This window comes from Indicator indicator, chromosome 10, assembly GCF_027791375.1.
Source record: "Indicator indicator isolate 239-I01 chromosome 10, UM_Iind_1.1, whole genome shotgun sequence".
In the NCBI taxonomy this organism is placed as follows: Eukaryota; Metazoa; Chordata; class Aves; order Piciformes; family Indicatoridae; genus Indicator; species Indicator indicator.
The window spans coordinates 6,883,743-6,906,417 of NC_072019.1; the positions used below are offsets into that span (position 1 = coordinate 6,883,743).

General features: G+C 38.0%; 1 protein-coding gene across 1 annotated transcript in view; it reads left to right on the forward strand.

Annotated features, from left to right (window-relative positions):
* Positions 1 to 21,897: 21,897 nt before the first annotated feature.
* The window catches only part of ST6GALNAC3 (ST6 N-acetylgalactosaminide alpha-2,6-sialyltransferase 3), a 129,138-nt gene continuing 128,360 nt past the window's right edge, over positions 21,898 to 22,675 (forward strand). Inside the window, exon 1 of the mRNA XM_054384367.1 lies at positions 21,898 to 21,983. Within this exon, the coding sequence (XP_054240342.1) occupies positions 21,898 to 21,983 (86 nt within the window). The remainder of the gene's footprint in view (positions 21,984 to 22,675) is intronic.

The window sequence follows — 22,675 nt, forward strand, 5'->3', positions numbered from 1 at the left end:
TGTGGGTTCTGGGTTTTGGGGTGTTTGCTCTCTTCTGTTGGGATGGCAGCTGGATGGGGAGGGATGGGGGAGTAGCTCCCTGACTAGGGTTTTTAGCTCACTTGCTGCTGCTTTCTGCTGTGCTTTTTCTGCAAATAGGCTGAGGTAATTGTGCATTATGTTAGCACATTAATATAAATATTTTTTAAAATCTCAACTATTTTTATCTTAACTCAGCGGGTTTTGTGTCTGTTACTTTCCCTCACTTCTGTGGTGGTGGGGGAACAGACAGGTTAACCTGTTCACAGCATTTTAACCTGTTATACAGTGGAATCCATACAACCTGCTCGTTTTGGGGTGGGGGATCTCATGTCCTGATATGCTTCCCTCTTTCCTTTCACCTCACAACATCTCCTGATTTTCTGACTGCTTCCCTCAGCCTTTATAAAATGACATCTTCTTGCCATCTTCTGATTTTCTCCTTACCACCTCTGTTGTCCAGCTCTTTCCCTTTTTAGGGGTTGGTCTCAAAACAGTGCTGTGATAGATCTTGAGCTACAGGAGCCCCAGGTAGCTGGCTAGTCCAGAGGTATTGGTATGGCCCACAAGTGCAGTAAGCATGAGTAAATTTTGAGTATACACTGTGAAGCAGATTTTCACAAGTTTTGTAAGGAATTGCTATCAGAGCATGTGGTAAATGGATATGCAGGGCATAGTCATGTTTTGACTTTGTTTCTTAGAACAAGTCAAAGATAACAAATGAGATGCAAGATGCTGGCAAAACAGTGTGATGCTGCTCACCACTTCTAGTGCCCATAAGCTGAGTGTGATGTGTTTCTATTTGTATCATGCAAGTATGAAGTGCTTTCCTGTAGCAGTCAAGGCTGTAGTGACAGGCCTGGTTTTGTACCTGATGGTTTCACAGAACGGACAAAGGTAGGTAAGACTCACAAGTTTTCTTTATATTTAGGCAACCGGGTCAAGTGTGACTATTACAACACATCCACTAACTGGCCAAGGAATGGATGTCCTTCTGTCTGGACATCCCTTCCTTCTTCCTTCTGTATGCATGTATTTCCTACTCTGTTTTCTGATGGTATCCTAAATTCATACTTTAATTTCTCTATTCCTTAAGTTATCTTTCAGCCTACTTTGTTTTTTAACCTTTCTGCATTTGCATGATGTATGCAAATTCAAAATAGACATTACCAGTGAATCTGTGCCTTCCCTTTCTGAAGGCAGTGTTTCATTTGTATTGTGACTTTGCCCCCAGGAATTCTCACCCTGTGTATGTATGTCACTGCTGTCAGCTCAAACACAGACTATTAAGAGCAGGGAGATTTTTATCCTGGAGTGCTCTTTTGGTGTCCTAAAGCATTCTAAATAACATCAACCTGCAGTGTGTCTGTCTGTGGTGTATGAAATGATAAGGCCCAGTAAGCTTTTGCAGCAATTGAATGTTTTGCTTCAAGTGGCCTTGGGTATTTAAAACAATCTAAGGTATAAATAAAGTGGCATTTTAAAGTTTTGTTTCACTTAAACTCTCATCTCAACTGAATTACAGTGAAACTGTAACAAAATGTTTTATCTAATTGTTAAATAGTTCAGAGGCAGAGCTCAGACTTATGCTGAGATTTGCAGATTATCACAGCTCAGAAAACAGCATTACTAGGGGTGAAGCACAGACTTCACTAGTGATATTCCTGTGGTTTATACAAAATTCAGTCATTGGGTTTGAAAGAATTGATTAGAACTAATTAATCAGAAATTAGCTTCTGCAAGAGACTGAGGGTTTTGTTTGAAAATAGTGAAGTTTTCGAACAACGTTTAAAGCAGCCATGATGAAAAGCATTGCTGTGAAGTTGGAAGGGACACCTACCAACTCATCTAAGGGTGACCTCTTCAGAGCCAGCCTTCTGTGCTTGCTTCATGTTTGTGTAGATGAAGTGCTTCAACAGTAGAAAATTACTATCAATTAACAAAATATTTCTGCCCGAGAGTTCCTGGTTGGGAGTTACAATGCTATGAAATTGGCAGCAAGTTGGTCTTTGGTTTCTGAGACAGTTGAGTTAGCTTTCTTGCTAGCTGCCTTTTTCACTGACAAATTCAAGTCTTTTGAGGGGGAGCTTTCCTAAAATATGGTCTGAAATACTCACACATTTTAGTATTGTGGTTTACTCATAGGTTGGTTTTCCTTTTGCTTGTAATATTCTCTTCATGTGCATTAACTTCACACTTTTGTCCAAAAGCTTCAGAACTCTGGGTAAAATATGATCAAGTGGATGATGAAGGATATAGATATGTAGGTTTGGCATAAAAGTTGTCCTTGTTTTGCTCTTGTTGTCTGTATGCCACAGGACAGGATGGAGGAGAGAAAACATTCTTGTATGTGCATCTTTGACAAAAGTTAAAAGGAAGAAAGGTAAACTGAAAATATGTATGTTTGAAGCGTAAGGAAACAAATCCTCATTTTTTCAATAAAGGATGCATTTGAGGTAACTTATTCTTATCTCAAGTAATATGAAGTATGTGAAAGGGAAATTAAAGGATATTAATTTCGCTTCTCTTTTATCTGGTAACAATATCCAAGGGTTTCTCTGAACAGTCAAAGTGTTAAGTGGTTCTCTATTTGCTAGGTAGATATAATCTGAGTATATTATCCTGCATGATAGATTTTTGCCCTCCTTTTCACTGTTTATTTGCAAGTCAAGAGTGTTACTATAAAACCAGCAATTCTTGACTTTGGAAAACATAAACTGTATTTTTAATTTTTGTCTTTCTGCTAATAAACAACTAGGGGATAGTTCTCAGCAACAAGATGTTGGCATTTCAGACTCTGGGCCAAATTAAGTTTCAGTGAAGTGGATAGATTTTTGGCAGAAGTGTGCAGGGTTCAAGATGGTTCTGGCATATTTAGTTACTCTGAATGTGGCATAGATGGGCTTCAGACAGAAACATAAGAGCAGTTTGTGACTCCAGATCAGCATTCAGATGCAAAACAGTCACTGTTTTGGTGTGTATTTAAGCCACAGAAGTTGAAAAATTGATGATCCAGGATCCCTTATGTGTCTTCCATTTGTTAATAATTGTATTGCAGAATTGGTGGATTTTGCCAGACTCAATTTGGAGTATCAGACTAACAGTACAGTAGAGTTATGGGCTGACTTACAGAATCTGTTTTGCATTTGAATGCTACTCAGTCTCTAATTTGTATGGATTGCAGGAAATGTATTATTTGTCTTTTGACTGCTCCCTCCTTTTCTCAAGAATCTGGGAAAAAGAGAAGCTCTGCCATGTATTTGTAGTTTAAAAGCAGCATGTGTCTACAAATGCCTAATTCTGGTTGTCCTGGGAAGGGTGTATGGGATGCTTATTGTGATTAAATCCAGCATAGACAGTGGGGACTGCTGAAAAAGACTGCAGACTGCATAGCTTTTGCTACGAGGGCACACCATTCCCAAAGGCGGATTGCAACAGTGCATCTTTAAGGCATCTAAATGACTGAAATTTCTAATCCCAGTCTGCTTGTTCCAGTTTAGTGCTATGTCAGGTTCAGCAGCACTGAGAGACATAGGAGCTTTTATGCATAATGGCGAGCAGTTACTGAAATGCTAGTGGGACTCCTCTATCAAGGGAGTGCAATCTAGTCCCAATTCTATTTAAATCATAAGACAGGAAACTAAGTGATGTGAAGAAAAGTAGGCTTTGCAGGAACAGAGACAGCTTTCCTTATCAGCAGATTAGATGAATCATCTTTGCTCTGGGATTTATTGTGGTAATGTGATTAATACTGTTTAATCTGAGAAAGTGGTGCAGACGTGTCTTTTTAAGGAAGAAAAAAAGAAAAAGAAAAGAAAAATCCTGCCCTACCAACACCAGGCTTCTAAGCATTTTATTTATTTCTTTTTGTCAGCCTGGACTCAGTTTGATGAATCTGACACATGGAATTTGTGCATAGCAAACGAGGGTTGGTGTCTGGTTCACACAGCTGCAGTTTTTAGTATGTCCATAGGATTTAAATCTAATAATGCTTCATGCCTTTACATTTTCTGTTGCAGTGCCTCATATTATTGTATATATTATATCCTTTTGATTTCTTTCAGTAGCAAACGAATGCATGACACTGATTTGCACAAGTTTTCAGAAGCTTAAGCAGAAATCATTGTCTTGATGGTCTGTACTTTTGTTTGCACAGAGTACTGCTTTTGATTAAGTCTGCAGAATTGGAAAATGTGAGAAAGTCCCATGACATGTCAAAACCAACCATACAAAACCAACAAAAATGGCCCACAAAACCCCTGAAAATTTCTTTGGCATCAATAGAGAGGCCGTATTCTGGAAACAACTGAATGGAAGTGTGCTCCTTGCACTTGAGCAGTGTTGACCTTTAAAGGAATGCCGAGTCACTTTGTAGAGATCCTCTTTACAGGCTGCAGAAAAATGGCACAGCACTTCATTGTCCTCTTGACTCACCAAATATTAATTTACCAAAGCCAATTTACTACTTTGTTCACCCCCCATGTAAACATGTGGAGGAGAAACTGCACAGGAGCTAGTTTCCCACTGAGGAACAAACAACCCCAGCAAGTAATATCCCTGACATCTTACCTTCCTTACAAATACAAGATGCTTCAATTGTGCTTTCTCTGCCATAAGTGCTATAGCATTAAAAGGAACTCTAATGCTGGTAGCTTGTCTTTCAGACAGTTGATGACAGCAAAAAAGGCCAAGTTTATTTAATGTATCTCTTGACAAATAATAAATCAGTTTGAGCTCTAACCAAGAAATCTAGTAAAGCTATTTTCCTTGGTGCCTTTGGAAGCAGAAATTCTCTATCCATAACCATCGAGGAGAAAATTATGACTGCAATCCCTTCCTCTTAATTTGAAAAACACCAAAACAACAATAGGCAGGAGCAATGAGACAATACTCTCCTCTTCCTCGCAGTCAGTGGCAGAAAGTTCACCTGATTGAATTTTTGTACAAAAATAAATATCCCATTGATAAGAGTCCATGAGTACCAGTGTGGGCCAAGCATCTTCTTTCAGATCAGCTTCCTGTTCAAGTAGTGATTTCTTGGTCTTGCCTCAAGTTCTGACACCTGAAGAAAATTATTGATGCAGGTGACAAGTGAGTGAGGTCTCCCTGGCTTTCACCTGGAGCCCTGACTGCTCAGAAATGATTACTCTGACCCATTGGGAGCTTGCTAGCCCCTAGAAAACCAGGTAGATGAAGCTCACTAATAGCACCACTTTCATCTTTTCCCCAGCGAAGCACACAAGAAATCTCATTTTCCCTCTGAGATAGACGTCTTACAGCAGCACTGCATGATGTATACACACAACAGGAGCTGAGACTGGAGGAAGTGTAAGTAACATTGGTTGTACCAATGTTACAGGAGAGTATTGTACCAATGCACAGCATTGGTACAACATTTACCATAGCAGTCATGTTGGCAGACTTGGCTTGGCTTGAGTGTCACCTTTACTCTGTAGTAACTGCAGGGAACCTAATGGTTTACAGAGAATGCTGGGAGAAAGTAATGAATTTAAGTGCAATATCCAAGCTCTTAACCAGTAAGTTTAGATTTAGGGCTAGGGTGGTAGCTGAGAAGTAGAGCTAGTGGCTATATGAATACGTTAATACCTCAGTTAGTGATTGGGCCTTAGACCAAACGGTTGAATGAGCTGAAATATAACCATGATTCCTTCTGCATGGCAATATCTAATGATAAACCAACTCTACAAGAAGCTGCAATCTGGTAACTTTAAGCGGAAGCTAAGTACATACCTTTTGAGATAATAGGTAGAAAGAAAAGGAGGCCTTGACAGGAGAAAAATAAGTAAAGGCGCAAAAATAACACACAAGAGAATAAAATCAGAAAGCATGAAACAAAAGCAAAACCAAATCCGCTAATAAGAGAATTGTCAGACAGGAAAAGAAAAAGAGAACAAACAGAGAGCAAGACAGAAGTAATGAGACAGGGGGGAAATCGGATTTAAAATGAAAACTGGTAATAAAAGAACTGTCAGACATAAAATGAGCCAATGTAAGACAGAGGAAGAAAGAGCCAAGGAGACAGAGCAAGGCAATCTTTGAGGAATTAAACTAACCAGATGTGGCCTCCAAAGTTAATTTGAAGAAAAGCTGATACTACTCCTAATTTCTAATGAAAAACAAACTCTAAGAAGTACATTTCTTTTATGCTCCAAGGAAAAAGGTTTGTTTTGTTTTTGTGAAGTATGCAAAAGAAATCTATGGTGCTTGCATTACTCTTGAATTACTCTTACAACATGATAGTTTTGTAGCTAAGACCATGCTGAAAGCAGTTGAACTAGTAAACTGTATTGGATCTTGTGGTTTGTGTTCAGAATCCGGTGTGCTCAGACATCCACCCTCACCTTAGTTACTTAGCCTGTCTGCTACAGCTTCCCTCATTCGGAAGTACAGATTGTAATATATATACACACACACATCACTAAGACTGGAATGGAACAGAGTTTAAAATGTTCATAAAAGCTTTGATGTGGGAAGCATTTTTTAATTTGCTGGATATTATAAATACTTTAAAATGCAGTGAAGATCTTGACAGCGGAAGCTACTGAGAGAATGTGAGCTTTCGTTTGGGAAACAAAAGTGAAAAGCAATTAGTGGAGGAAGTGGACTGCTTTACTCAGGCAGAATAAACTCATTGACTTAAAGGAATCTAAGGTTTGAAAGAAAGACGACTGTTTTAACAGACTAGCTCAAGGCACCCAGAAGTCCACTTAAAACGTTTGTAATATTGGGATTTTCAGAACTTATGGCCAAAGGGTATTATAAAATACAAAATTAAATGCACATATTGGCAGTGCAGTTTCTGGGTATGTAATACCTGCTTCACCACCACTCTTTGCTTACCAACAGCAGTTACTGGTGGTTGCCTGTGAAAACAACAGTTTAATATCCTGTCAGGGGTTTGGTGTGGTACCTCATCATGTCTTTTTATCTACTGACTTTTGGATCAGATCCTAAAATTAGTTCAGCTGAGATGTTATCAGCATTTTCATTCTTGAATCTTAGAATGCTTTTTCTCTTTCCACTTAAGAGATCTGAGGATATTGGACAAGTTACTTATAACTGGAGTTGCTTTTTTTCTTTTGTACAAAATAAAAACCTTCTTCTTCCTGTTCTGGGCAAACAGTAAATTCTGGTTTGTGCTGATCTATCAGTGGTTCTTAGCAGTAATTTAGCCAAACAGTCCCTTGCTTGATGTATGATATTCCACTCAGCAGCTGCTTATTTTATCTTGTTTTCTTTTCTTAGCTAGATGGCTAAAACTTCTTAAGTAGAAAGAAGAGCTAATATTAACAAAGGACATACATATTTCCTTGCATACAAGAATATAGATATTTGCACAAAGTATTACTATTTCACAGATAAGAATTTTGAAGGTAAATACCAGAAATAAAAGCTGAATCACTAACACAGGCAAACTGAGCAGGCAGTGATGGACTGAATGCAAGGTCAGGACTGCTGCAGAAAGAAATCAACCCATGCCTTCCTATCTACTTCAGTGACCCTTGGAGGAAGCTCTATAGAGTTCTAGTGGCGTTAAAAATAATTATTTATTCTGTGTGCTCTTAGTTTTGAGGATAACAACGATGGATTGCTCTGTGGACACTGCTTTTATTTTTCTTTTTTTTTTTCCTGATTTTTTTCTTTTGAAAGAAACTAATGCATTTTCTGTGTATGTGGAAACTGAGCATTTACAGTGGGATATACTTGAAACAGTATTTCTAGCCACATGTATGTAGCTATGTGAAAGTTAGTGGGAAGGTGACATTTGGAGAACTCTTCTGAGAATGCTCAGGGTGACAGCAGAGAATGAATAATAGAAGTGCTGCTTGCAGAGTTTCCTCTTTTGAGATTTGCCAAGTCCTAAGTTATCATGTTTGATGCACTCAAAGTAGTAAGTTACCTCAAGGTACCTTACAATTTGCAACAATTGTAGGCTAATCTGCCTGACTTTTTGGTGGTGAGGTGGGAAGTGTTCAGAATGGTTGTCTGGTCAACTGGAGAGAAAAATTCAGAAATATAGGTTGAAAATATGCTTTATTTAGGTAAATGTTTGGGTCTAGAAGCATTTTCTTAGTCCTACTTCCTGCTTACAAAATGACATTTGCCTACAGTATAGTATTTGAGTGAAAAATCATTTAACAGAGCTCTTAAAATGAACTTGAACATAAGAAATATGGTCTCCATGATGAAGTCTGGATCTCTGACAATTCCTCAGATGAAATGCACAACATATTTGGAGATGGGGTTAATAATTTATATAACTGTATTGCAATTAAGCTACCTAGGGTTTCATGTGCTTATAAGGCAACCACACACAGAATAACACCTTAAGGATTAAACTTTTGATGATGGCAATAAATAATGTAGAAAACTCAAATGTTGAATGCAGAAGAGACTTCAACCAGGCAGAGCCTTGCTGCTAAGGTTTCTTTTCACACTGCTCTGTTCATATTCTTTCCGCTGTTGGTCTTGAAACTAGAGGGCCTCCTCTTGATAATTTTATTGTAAGCTGTATGTACGTTTTGGTGCAGTTTAAAATGAATACTCAACTTGAAGGCAAAATGGAAATGCAGGAGGATAGAACCCTACCAGGGTCAGGTCCCAAGGTGAACCTCACTGCATTTCACTGAACAGTTTCTGCCTTGAGTTATCATGTAAACTGCAATACACTAGTGAAGTTCCTATGAGATTTGAAATCAATATGGCAAGAGAACTACCTATTTGCTGCATTTATTTTATTTATTTTAAAGAGGGAGCTCTCTATTAGATTTATATTTTTTTTTTTAATCTAGCAAATAGCACTTCTGCTTTAATAGGTAGTCCAGCTAGAAACTCCTATAAAAATGTTAAAAGTAAGATGGAAAAACAAGAATTCAAAAGTTGAAAAATCAAGCAGTGACAGAGTTGGTGAACTGTGAAACCTTTAACTGTATCCCTTTGGGTTTCTTTTATATTATATTAGCTCCATCTAGTTGTCAACCATTATTGTTAGTTACAAGAACTGGACTCAAAACCTGGAGCTTCTATGTGGAAATATGAAACAGAACTTTTTTGTGTCCTAATGAGTAACCTGGGAAGAACTTGAGATGGCCTATGGGTGATGTTTCCCTGCTGAAACACACAGTCTTTGGTAGCGCAGTTTCTGACTTAATGAGTACATTTCTTAGGAACCCTTTTATATCTGCAGAGATAAAACCATTGGATAGGATTTAGAAAAGACTATAGAGATCATTTGCATAGATAGTATCAGAAGACAGACTCACAGAAATGTAAGTGAAACATCCCTTCCCCAGTATTCAAGTCTAGTAGGTGCCCTTCTCAGGGGATATAAGGCCTTTTTCATTTCACCATGTGGACAGGCCTCTGGAGAAGCACAGCGCTTCTGTGCATGCTAAAAGTGCACCAAGTGATCACTTAACTGCCTCCTCAGCACAGGTGCATGCATGGTTGATAACTCTTACGTGAGGTGTTTTGTCTCAGAAACAAAAACTCTTGCTGTAAGGAGAGAAGACTTTATTAACCAGACAGAGGTTGCTGAATAACGTCTCTTGTCTCCCCTGACTGAAGTGACACACTCTGCAACCAGCAAACAGAATGCTGGTATTTGTCAGTCGCGGCATAACACAGTCCTCTCTGAAAGGTCTCCGAGACCCTCACAAGCCACACTGGGGCTACACTTGTGCACTGTTGTTGACAAGGTCCTTGCTAAAATCTGCAGTTCATTCTTTATATGTGCACTTTGCTGTTGAAGTTTATTCTTTCAGTCTATCTTTAACTGTAATTAAATCCATAGAAAGGAGGCCATTCTTCTATGCTAAGGACCTGAGACAGATGGATCCCTCCTATTTTTCTGGAGTGTGCGTCTCTGTGGTTGGGTAGCACATGAATGGCTGGGTAGAGAGCAGGAGTACGTCTTGCTTGTGTTGCCGCTCCAGTCAGGATATACTTTTGCTATTTTCATACAGCTACATCTAACACAGTGAATACAATTACGGATAGGTGCTGCTGCTGATCCAGTTACCAGCTGATGCATTTGCTTGTACATTTTATCCTGTATCTCTTGGTGGTAAGAGGTTAAAGTTTAATGTTTTGTTTGTGACTTTCTAAAAACGTGTTGAATTTACCATTTGCTGAAAGGTTCTAAGTACAGCTGGCCAATTTTCTACCACTGCTAATCAAATTATTTCTATCATTGAACTTTGCCATGATAGAAAAGACAGAAATGTTGGGAGTGACCCCCTGAGTGTTGCTCATTTAAATCATACTGAGTTAATAAGTGTCATTTTTCTTGACCTACGAAGTCCTTTACCTTTTGCATTCCTTTTCAAGTAGTTATTGTTGCTACTTGATTATTTTGGGTACTAACTTTAATGTATTTCTTTCCTGGCATGGGAGTGTAACCTTTATAACACAATGTACCACAAAACAAAAAACCAGCAGGCAGTAAAGGCTAAATGTGAAGATCTGACCTTTCCAAAAATCTACCTATAGGCTATAGCTGACTGCAACTGCCATGGAAGATTCAGTTTTGTAAGTGCTATGGTGATGAAAGCACTGATGATTTTAATTTGGTGAAAGAAGAATTTCTGCTCTGGCCAAAGACTGATAAAGGGAGAAAAGTTGAGGGACAGATTCTAGGCATTTCACAGCAAAATACTATTTGATTATAAAAATAAAATAAATTAACCAAGGGAAAAAAAGTATTCTCTTTAAGTTGTAGAAGCTGAGGAGACTGGGTACTGGAGTTCAAAATATGTATTTTGCACAAGAGCGCTAAAGTAACAAGAGTAGATTCCCATCACTCAAAAACAGACAATTCTGTAACAGTGTTATAAAGAATGTGTCCCAAATTCAACTGCAAGAAAACCAGAACAGAATTAAAAGCCAGGCTTCTGTGAACGATTGGCTAACCCTACTCCTGGGAACTTAATTTTAAAGCATTTTAAAAGTGAAGATTGACAATTTCTTATTCAAAGAACATATTTTTAAAATTTGGTTCATAGCATTGGAAGCAAGGTTATAGGAAATAGTGAAGGATTAAAGAAAATAGTCAAGAAAGATAGTCATCATAGTTTGAACAGGATTCTGTGCAGGAGTTAGTGGTAGCAGAAACTATTTTGAATTTACTGAAGTAGACACAAACTCCCAAACTGTATTACTGGGAAAAATGTTCTGTATTTCTGCTGCATTCAAAAGCAGAAAGGGCTAAAAAGATGCTATTTATTTGGAATTCTGTATCGGAGTCGAAGGATTATTTGTTTTTCAAGACCCATAATATGATCTAGACTTGCAACAGGGATGCTATTCCATTCAGTGCAGGTGGGCTTGCTGAATGACAGCACTCAAAGAGCTGTGCAGCCTTTTAAACAGGTAATTGTGTTGCTGATGAGATCATTTTGAGAGCCTTAAAGCTGTTGCAAAACAATGAAAATTGTACCACAGAGTTCAAGCAATATAGTCTGTTCCTGTGAAATTGCTGCACATAGAGCATGGGCCGATCAATGAAGCTGCAGCATTTCTTCCCAAGGGAAGGAATTCTCCAGAGGCAAGCTGCTGAGAATGGGACTAACTGCCAGTTAAATGAAAGGTGTGAGAGATGAAATTCAGGCAGGCTCTTCAGACAGATTGCTGAGACAATGGCAGAGGAAGGGGGCTTGCAGACAAGCAGCCAGTTTTGAGTATATTCTAAGGATGCTGCCAGTGGAAATGCTTTTAGGGTTCTGTGTGAAGATGGAGCATGTGGGAAACCTGAAGAGGCAGTGAAGGGGTACAGTTTGTGAGGCAAATATTGACAAGCACTCCCAAGCTTTATGCTGTCCAGGGGAACTATAAGATTCATGTAAGGTTACTACAGCATTTAAGTTACAAGGTCTGAGTTATGTTTCTTATTTGACTCCTAACTGACTAGCTATGCATATCGGTATAGTGTTTTCTCACCACAAAAAGTAGCCAAGTCCAGTGAGATGTTGGAATCCAGGTGAGCTGTTTCTTGAGTCAGTGCCTAGATGCTGATTTCTCCTGTTGACAGTTTAGAAAATGTGAAGACTCACTGGAAACAGAAGATTGGTTTGATATAACCTTGCCTTATTTTACATAGTATTGATGAAAAAGGAAGAACTGCTTATTAGAGACCTAAGAATTAACTCTTCTTAAAGCAGAAGGCTTATTGTTTTCAGTTTGTAGATTTGTAGTTCGTAGTGCCTCACCATGTGAATCCTCTCTTAAATACAATTCAGACCAGCTGTTCAAGCTGGGCTCTGAATAGCAGGACAAAATGACACTGCATTACCCAGCTAGTATAGTACAATGTAAAGGTATTACACAGTGATGCCTAGACTAGACCTGAGGTTCTATAGTCTTCCAGGCATCTCAGTTAAGTCACTTGCAGTTCAGTATTATACCATTTTTTATCCCCTTTTGCTTTATTTTTGTCATTTTATCACTGTCAAAATTTGATACCAGCCTACATATGTACTCAGAATCACCAGGGCAGAAATAGTCAATATGCTGAATGTAGAACATACCCCAGCACAGGGGCAGAGCTATGAATGCTGGAATAATCAAAATCCAAAAAGTACAAGTACAAAACTCTTTTCTCTACCTCCAAAAAATCTACCCCCCAAACCATATCTCCTTTAGTGAGTTTTACTGGGGGTTGTTGACTGCTATATAGGCTGAAAGCCTGATTCAGTGTTCTTTGGTGAGAAAATTATAGCAAGTTATCTCACCATCTGTGATACTTGTGTGGACTCCTCAGAGGAATGGCACAGTTGCTATCAATCAAATTGCTTTATCAAACAATCCTCTGTACTATCAGAACAGTGTGTTCACAGGACAAAATAGACAAAAATTATGTATTACTTTCCCCTTTTCCTTCCTAAGGTTCTTGTGTCCTCTATTTACTGCTGTCCAGGAAGGTAGATTTGTTGAATTCACGTGTGTAAAATACTTGAGATGCACGTTGTGTACGACACCCTCACAAAATGCTTTCACTGCAAGATGCCCTCCAGCAGTTGTACAAACCAGAAATGTAAATCTGTAAGTTATAATGCTTTAAGACAGCTTTCTTAATCTTCTGGGCTAAGGTATAGTCAGACAGCATTTCCAGAACATGCTAAACCAACCAGGGGCAGACATTTTCCTACACACTAAATGGGTTTTTCAAGATGGCATTTTTAAAATCTTTACCCAAAATGTTAATTGAACAATATCAGATTCTCACATTCCTCTGTCATTTTTCCTTGCTTTAAATGGAATTTAACAATGGAAATGTTTTTCAAGCCAGCTAGCCAAACCCTGGGAACGAAGCATAGGTTTCTCTAGTGAATGTTCTCTGGTTTTCTTCCATTAATTAAATACTCAACATTTTAGCACCCTCATTTCTCACTTGTTTGAACTGGATCAGCTTCCATTCTCAGAACATTTCAATGCACCAATTGATTGTAATCACATCCCTGGGAATACAAGCTGTGTAGCTCTATCCACATGCATTATATATATCCTCACATTTTGGGACTTTTTTCTTCCTCTTCTTTTCACCCCCAACCCATCCCTGACTTTTTCTATAAATCACTTGTATGTACAAGTTCGTAACTTTTACTATTGATATAAAAGATAACGCAGTCCAATAAAGATCAGTGACTTACTAAAGATCTAGCATATGCATCTTTCAACCTCTGTTTATTAGATTTAAAAAATCTTCATTGTTGCTTAACCTGGAACTGAATTCTTTTCGCACTGGTGAAAATTGGGAATAGTTCCATTGACATGAATTGTAATACATCACATTAGCTGTTGCGTATGAAGAGAAAATCAGGCTCTGTCAGTGCAGTGTGGTTGTGAAACTATTGGTCTTACGTGATTTAACAAATATTTGCATTTTCTGGATTTTTTTGCATTAAAACACCTTTTGAAGTAAACTTGCATGTATAATGGAATGTAGGGGTCTTCTAATGTCAGTTAGTTTTGTCTGATGAGATACAGAGAGAGTTTTAGAATTTCTTTACACCATTGGTGATATTTGACTAAGCAAATTTTTCTCCATTAGTGGTGATCTAATGTGCCCTTTATCTTTCTTGTACACTCTTACTCACCTGCTCTGTCTTGCTGTACTCTTAGCATGCAAGACGGCAAATGATCTGTCAAGTCTGGAGCTATGTCCATGCAATGGTCAGCCGACAAAATGTCAAACAAAATACTGAATATCTGAGTTGTGCCTGTCTGATCAGCTGTGGGTTTTTTATATCAGGAGTTGTTACCTCAGAGATAAGAAACCAGCATAGCACTCTTACCAGTTTTGTTGAAATGTGCAAAGTTACCTAGAGGTAGAAAGGAGGGATAATGGACATATAAGCCACATTAAAGCTATTAACAAAAAAACCCCAACAAAGCCAAACACGCACACAAAATAACCAACCACCCAAAGAAACAATCTTAGCATGTTTTCAGCAGTGAGTTCTTAATATTAAAGACCTTTACTTTCCTGTGGATCTTAACTTTTCATGTGACAGTGAGCTAGTTAATGCTTATATACTTCCAACAAATGGAATTAAAATTGTGTAACACGCACTCATTTTTTTGACAACAATTCAGGAAAAATCCTTTTTGACTTGGAAGGATTAAATTCCATTTTAGTTGCTTTAGAGTGTTTTGCTGGCCATACTGCTCAATATAGTTACAACCGTGAATTCCTCCCTGGTGCTGGGTTTGTTTTGGAATTTACTAAAGCCAGCATGGATCCAGAATTAGAATATTCCAGCCTACTTCACTAAATAAGTCTCTAAGGGCCTTTGCTGATACAAAATACTTAAATACTTAAAAAAAAGAAAAAAAGTCTGAGCACTCAGTAAGTTGGATCCTGTCTTACTGCTCGTAAGAAATGAAGACTGTCAAGAAATGCTCACAAATGCTTGTGGAGAACTGGTAGAACACTGATGGGGTTTTTCCCACTCAAGCTTGTAGATAAGTAAGAAAAATCCGTACTTTTATTGTAAAATTGCGATGTACTAGAACTACAAGGAAATAACTAGAACAATCACCACTTCAGTTTTATTGGATATAGCACTCATGCAGCTGTCGTGTTATCTGCCTGCTCATCTGTGTGTCCAGTCCTATTCTCCATATAACTTCTGCTTTTCCTGATCACCTCAGAACTACTAATTCCCTAAAAGTTTTGTGAATGTTAGTGACCATTTAGAATAAGAGGATCCAAAGTAAGGTCCCAGGTGAAGGAAAGGCAGGCAAAGCTGAGCTGTAATACACACTCTGCTTGGTGACAGCTGCCAACCGATCAACGCATATAGAATTTGGTAATAACTGCAGTGTTTGCTGTCTCTGGCCCGAGGAGAGTGGCTTAGAGGATGTAGTTTCATTATTTCCATTATTCATGGAACATCTTGTAATACTAAATGATATACAAGCAGTGGGAAGACGGAAAACTCATCTCTGTTTGATCATAAACTGCAGAAACCTCCAGGGACTAATGAGCATAACATTGCTTCATGCTATCACCTAGGCCCAATGACAAACAGAAAGTCCACAGCCAGATGTGGATGAGAAACCATCCATCTGTGCTCTGACTATCTTTGATCTGACATTAACAATTAAGTAACTGCAAAGGGTGAGCAATGTATGTGTGCACACGTGCACACACGTACATGGATATCTTAGCTCTGGTACTCATTTCTCTAATTTACAATCCACGTGAAAATTGAGAGGACACCTTACTTCCATTAGTAATGTTGTTATTTCTGTTACTTTCTGAACAAGTATGCTATTTGTAGTGATACAAAATCTTTCCCATGAGATTGTACTGTTTAAACATCCTCCTTTTGTTTGAGAAAAAACAAAGAGGATGACAATGTAGGTTTAATTTTGCTTTTACTTCTACCTCCTTCAGATGTTAAAGAATAAGGTATCCTATTAAATCTGTTTGTAGGGATTCATTCTGCTTTCATAGGACCTTAAGTGCATCTTAAGCTGTGCATGTGTTGGGGGAGTGGGTGTCCACTTTTGTTCTCTTTGTCACCAGAAAATGAACCATTACGCCAACAATATTTTTATCATACTGTCTTAAAACCAAGCATGAAACCAGTCCATCAGGAAGAATCAAGATCAGAACCATAGATTGGTTTGAGTTGGAAGGGACCTTAAAAATCAACTGGTTCCAAGCCCCCAGCCGTGGGCAGGGACAGTTTCCACTAGAGCAGCTTGCTCAAGGCTCCATCCGACCTGGCTTTGAACACTTCCAGGGAGTGGGAAACCACAATATCTCTGGGCAACCTGTTCCAGAACCTTGCCACTCCCATAGTGAAGAATTTCCTCTTTGCAACTAATCTACACCTATCCTCTTTCAGTTTAAAGCTGTTACCCCTTGTCCTATGGCCTATACCCTTGTCCCTCTGCAGCTTTCCTGGAGATTGCTTTAGGTACCGTAAGGTTACTTTAAGGTCTTCCTGAAGCCTTCTCTTTTCCAGGCTGAACATCACCAACTTGATTAGCCTACCTTCATAAGAGAGGTGCTCTCATCCTCTGCCCATCTTCATGGCCCTCCTCTGGACTCACTCCAATAGGTCCATGTTGTTCTTGTGTTGGGAGCCCCAAAGCTGAACACAGTATTCCAACATGAGCCCTTTGTTTTGCAGCAGCAATGTGTTACTATCCAACACGTTTTAGATCTGATTTCAACCTTTCCTACTGTTTCTGCTTCTGTTGAAAGATTACTTAGGGAATAAATCCATACAGTCTGCTCTGGATGACGAAAGCAGGTGAAAAATGAAAGCAAAAACAATGAGGATATGATTTTAAAAGAAAAGGATGGAAAGAGGGAAGTGTGGGTAATGAGTTTCTTAATCTCATCTGCAAGATCCAGTTTCAGATTTCTTTATACTAAATAGTCCAAATGGGCTATCAGCAATATGTGATTTTTACTAGAATAGTCTCTAACAAGCTAGGACATATCTCAGAATTTGTAAGATGTTCTTTTGAAAAATTTAGGATCAGATTTCTGTAGTGACTGCTTACTGCACCTGCAGATTTCTGGATGCATGAATGTTTCTAGAGTCATTTTGTGTGTTGCCAGTGAACAGTATTGATCTTCCAACCATGCAGTATTTCTGCTAAAAAAGCAACTGCACAATAGAAGGCATTTTCAGATGCTTCTATCTCTTTATGTGACTTGCTCTCCATTCATCTCTTGGTGCCTCATGCTTAATAGCCTTGCTAATAAAAAAAGAAAATCAATTTCACTTCACTAGATTTCCAAGAGAGATAGTAGAAGTACAGGTGATGTTTTTGGTGTTTATTCTTGAAGCTTTGTTATAAAAGAACTCCATGCCTTACTGAATGCCACACCCAATACTTCTGACTAGGGATCAAGGGGCATGCTGTGAGATCCTTGTTCCACCATCCATACAGTATGCAAGTGCATACATTGCATTTGAATTCAGCATGTTTAGCATCTGCTAAGCTTCCATCAGAAACATGCAGTGTTTCTCCGAGCATTCTTGCTTAGTGCTATAAACTGTAATAAATTTATAGGTAAAGCAAAATTTCTTTATCATGTTGTGTTAATACATTGCACTACATAGGGGTCTAACTGGGGATTCAAGAAACAAGAATAAGGTTCTCTCTGTCTTCTGTCCACCCTTTTCTTCAGTCACAATATTATAAATGAACATTCATGAAGTGTGATCATTACTGAAGTCTTGTGATGCATGATTCTAGGTTTTTCAGTTCAGTGATGTGCTCTTGTTCTGCAGAGTGTCTGTACTAAAAGCCTTGATGTTATAATACAGGGCACAGGAATTACCATATTGGGGAATGTCATTGAAGAGCATCATAGTGCTTTCCATCCATGCGTGCTTACAGGATGTTCCTGGGAGTCTGTGTGCACGAAAACAATTCTGTCCTCTCTTGAGCTCCTGAAACAGTATTATAAGGAGGTTTTGCAGATAAGAGCACAATCCATTCAGCTGAAAGCGTTTTACAATTTGTTAGGTATCTAACACACTGTGACATACAGTTCATCAGAAAACACAGTGACTAATTCCTGTTGAAGATTTGCATGTGAATACAAGATTCTAGTCTTGATTACTCCCCATTCATTGTTTAGTGGATGCTTTTGCTGCCGTAAATATCTTACAATTACATTTTTAAACCAAGGAATCAGATAGATATTTGGAACAGATCTAATCCAGAATCTGTAGACATTGATTTCACATGATGAAAAGGTTAGGAAAACCTGCAAACCTTGCTAAAGTGTTTTATTTGTCTTTCTTACTTTACATATTTATTGCCAGCTACTGCTTAGAATTAAATACTTGCCCAAGGCCATACAGTTTGCCAGCAGAACAGGTTACAAATGAAGTGACGTACAAGACGTGTTCTTGATATGGGGCTCCATTATTTGAGGGGCACAGTCCTCCTCACCTTGAAGCTGTAAAATTCAGATATTTTTACTTATATCCACTTTCAATTCGTGGTCATGCTAAGCAATAATAATGACTACATATAATAACAACAATCTACTTAGTTGGTTGTGTGTTTTTTTTTTTTTCCTTTATAATTTAAGTCCAGTGACTGGAAGTTCAAGGTTCGCATATGCTTAAAATAATATTCCTGGACTGTTGCCTACTAATTATTCCCTGATAATAGCTTTGCAAGCAAGTATCATGGGTCAGGATGATTTACGCTTTCTTGAAATTAATCTAATTAATAGATAATTTTACTATTGTACTTTCTAAGAAGATGATAAAGTTCAACAATAATGGAGTCTACTATGGGTTTTTTTATCTATTAATATCATTATAGATCAAGTCTGGAGATCAAATTAAATCATGGATTAAACACCTTTGATGAAACGGTAATTTAAAAAAAAAAAAAATCTCATTCCAGTGCTGTTGTAATTGTGCCGTATAGAAGGAGAGAATAAAATAAATCAAACCTAATTTATTCATTACTAAGCAATAGAATAATTTAAAAAATCAGATTTTGCTTTCTCAGTGATGTAATTATCTTACCTGGTTTGAATCTTAGATAGTCTGAGTAACTGACAGATTTTTGAACTGCTTTGCACTTTGATCAGATTGGTTTTGAATTTGTGCCTTAGTGGACTATTATTGTATCATATCTTTCCTCTGATGCAATTTTTAATGGGCTTTTAGCTCAGCTTATTGACCTTGTTGATTCTTAAGAGAAGCTTTGTTTGCACTTGTATTGGGTTTACAATGTGGTTAAAACAAGAGCAAACCTTTTACGCCTATATAATAGAACAGCAGCATTTCACCCTAGTCAGCAGCATAGCCTGCTGTGGCATGCTTTTGCTGCAGGTGGCAAAGGGCATCTTTTAAGGTCTTTATTACTTTCATGGTGCAGAGGAGATTCTTTAACTGAGCTTGTTTACCTGGACTGGTTGTTTACTTGATTTATTTTTTTTTTCTGTGTAACTAATTTCTCAAAACCTTTCTGATTGTGGCTTTCTCCTAGGACTCTGTGCAATAAAATAGTCCAATAATTTCTCCATGCTTTTTCCATGTATAAATATAATGTAGGTAATCTATCTTGTGGACTTGGAAGACAGGGAAATCTCTGAGGTTTTTAATCAATCCAGAGCTTTCCAATAGATTTCAGTTGTGTTTGGGTTATCAAAGGGAAATACTTTGGCTGTAAACTTCATTAGTTCTACATTTTTTGTGAATCCCTTAACAAGAAGAAGAGACAAAACTGAAGGGTAAGCATTAACTGTTTTTCTGTACTTAGTGTTATTTAAAGTGATTTTATCATTCCTCATTTTATGATGTCACAAAATCTCTTTTCCCTTTCACTTTAAAGGGACATGTCAGCTGCTTTGAGGTGACATCATGAGGCTTTTAGGAGATGACAGCTCTGGTGCATAAAGGGGGGAAAAAGGCAGAAGGACGAAATTAAATGTGTGTGACCCTAGTAGTTCATCCTCTAATGCTTTCTACACTTTTACACTTCAGTGGACAACATATGAAATTCCTTGGTACAAACTTGGTCAAAATTTGAGAGGCTAAATCATTTAGTGTGAAAATTCATGTTAACTCTGTTTAAAAGCATAGTAAATATTCTTCTGTCAAGTGACCTGCCTGTGGTAGGTTTTTGTTATGGTGCAGCCTGTCCACAATGTATTTCCTTGAGATGCTTCATAAGTAATGTGAGAAGGCCATTGTAAACAGTTTTTGAAGTAGTGTCTAAAGACTTAAAAATAGAATTACATCTTGTTTTCAGGACTCATTTCTGTAACTTCTGTGTCAGAAAGGAGAGAGTGCTCTCTAAAAACCTCTGACCCTAAATCAAACAGCTCCTATTACTCTAGCTGCTGCAACCTCTTCTGCCCTGCCTGGCATTACTGAGACCTGTCCTTTTCTGAAAAGGTTTTTGTAAAGGCCTTCTGAAGGTCATTTGACTCCTGCAGTTAATACCAAAGATAAAGTTACAGGAGAGAGCAATGTAAATAAATAAATAAATCGCAAAATTAGACCAGCCCTAGACAAAGAAAGGAAGCTTTCCCCCCCTCTTAGTATCCTACCAATATGAACATCTATATCTCAGAAACACAGACTTGAAAGTATTAACAGGACTGAAACAGAGGAGTCCATGACCATTACAGCAACGGGAGTGGTATCATAACAGAAAAACAAAGGCCAAACGCTAAAGGGAAAGGGCCACATGTACTGGTCTGCAGAGGTAAAGTGTCTGTTTCCAGAAAAATAAAGGATATTTAATGTGATAAAAAGAAGAATTAATATGAGATGAAAGATGGTCTTCTGAGAGGGAATTTAAGATGGAATTATTCAGCTAGACAGAAGTATATATGTATAAAAAAGTTAAGTACAAGACTCTTAAAAATTATGAAAGGAGATTCTGACAGGAAGGTTTAAGGCTTCAACAGGAAGCTGGGGCATAAATGCAGAAAAACTATGGGATTGAAGAATTAAATAAATGACAATTCCTTTAGGCCAATAAAAAGGGAGAAGCAGAAGCAGAGGCACTATCCACCACAGCAAACCAGGGAGAACTAGAGCATCTGAGTATGGTCAGAAGGTATACAATTAGATGATGTGACACTCGATGAAGTCATGAACTTCCAGGAAAGCAGAAATTATGTAAGACCAGCTGAAATTTGACTGATGAACGCTGTATAACTCAGAAATTGAAAACACCAAGATTTTGTGTCTTGGAACATGAACATGTGAAGTTGTTTTTTCTAGCCAAAAAGAGGTTGAAGTCCTAGCAGACCTAAGGTTCAAATAGATTAAATCCATTATCTAGCATGGTGGGGTTAGTTACATGTGCAGAAGCAAGGAAATGGCAGAAAAAATATTCTGATCACTCACATACTCTGTTTCTGATTTAATGAAACAAAGTATTAAAGAAGAGATCTAATGAAAAAGGAAGGTCATCATTAATTTTGGCATCTAAAATAAAATGAAAAATGATCAGCTGATTAGCGATGTGCATTTTGTTCTTGTAACTTCTTCAGTAATCTGTGAATGTCACATTATATAACATTCACAATGAATAAACCTGGAAATTAAATAAGTTAGGATGGATCTTTGTGTCCCTCCCCTAACTAGCAGACAACTTGTCTCATTAATCTGTATTGCAGTGTTACAACAAACAAACAGCATCGTTTGTGCAGATTTATGGCTGAAAGACTTAGAGGTTCACTGACAAAACCTTGTGCTGCTTTTTGTCAGAGCACAGAGACAATTTTTATGAGTTGGGGTGAGTGGGACAGATCATGAACTCTCATAACTTGTAATGACTTTACAAACTACCACAAAGCCAAATATTGTGTCAGTAGACATGGGTGTCATGGAAGGTGTTGGTCACATGTGGCCACAGGACAGTGGGGTGCTCTGTCCTCTCCAGGATAATTCTTTTGTTGATAACTGCTGTTTAGGCAAAACTTGGGTAAACCTAGAGATAAAGACTGATAACTATTATTTAACATTAAGACCTTTGAGAAAAACAATGTAAAGGTTTGAAAATAGGCAAACTGGTAAATTTAAGAGTAACATGACTGCATCCAGTATACATGCTTTTTGAATATCACAAATCTTAGACACTCCAGCATTAAAAATAATGGTTCTATTTTAGAAATAATGGAGTATGATTCTGGTTCTAAGTGAACTTTAGGAAAACTCACCTTTGCCTTATACTTCCAAAGGGTCTTAGGGCACATTATTTAACCTCACTGGTGCCTCTGGCAGCTTCTCTGATAGAAAAAAAACCCACTTTTTTGTAACCTGTTGGACATTGAGATGAGTTCATTAGAGTTCTACTGTTTTAGACTGGAGAAGTGTTAACAAGAATTGAAAATAAATGGCCTCTGGCCTCCTCTGCATGTAAGAGATAATTATATTCTCCAGAAAGATTGTAGGTAGAACCTGCTGCTGCAACAGCAGCAAAACCGAAGATGAGAACTTTCTTTTTATATCCAAATCAAGGCTTGCACACTTGGCAGCTAAGGAAACTTGCTTATGGCCATAAGCTACAAAGAAACCATAACTGGTTCCACAGACCTCAACAAAAGCTTTTAGGAGCCACATTTAGTGATGCCAGACTTTACTCAAGTGGGAGCCAAAGAATCCTGAGTTTACAAATTGGG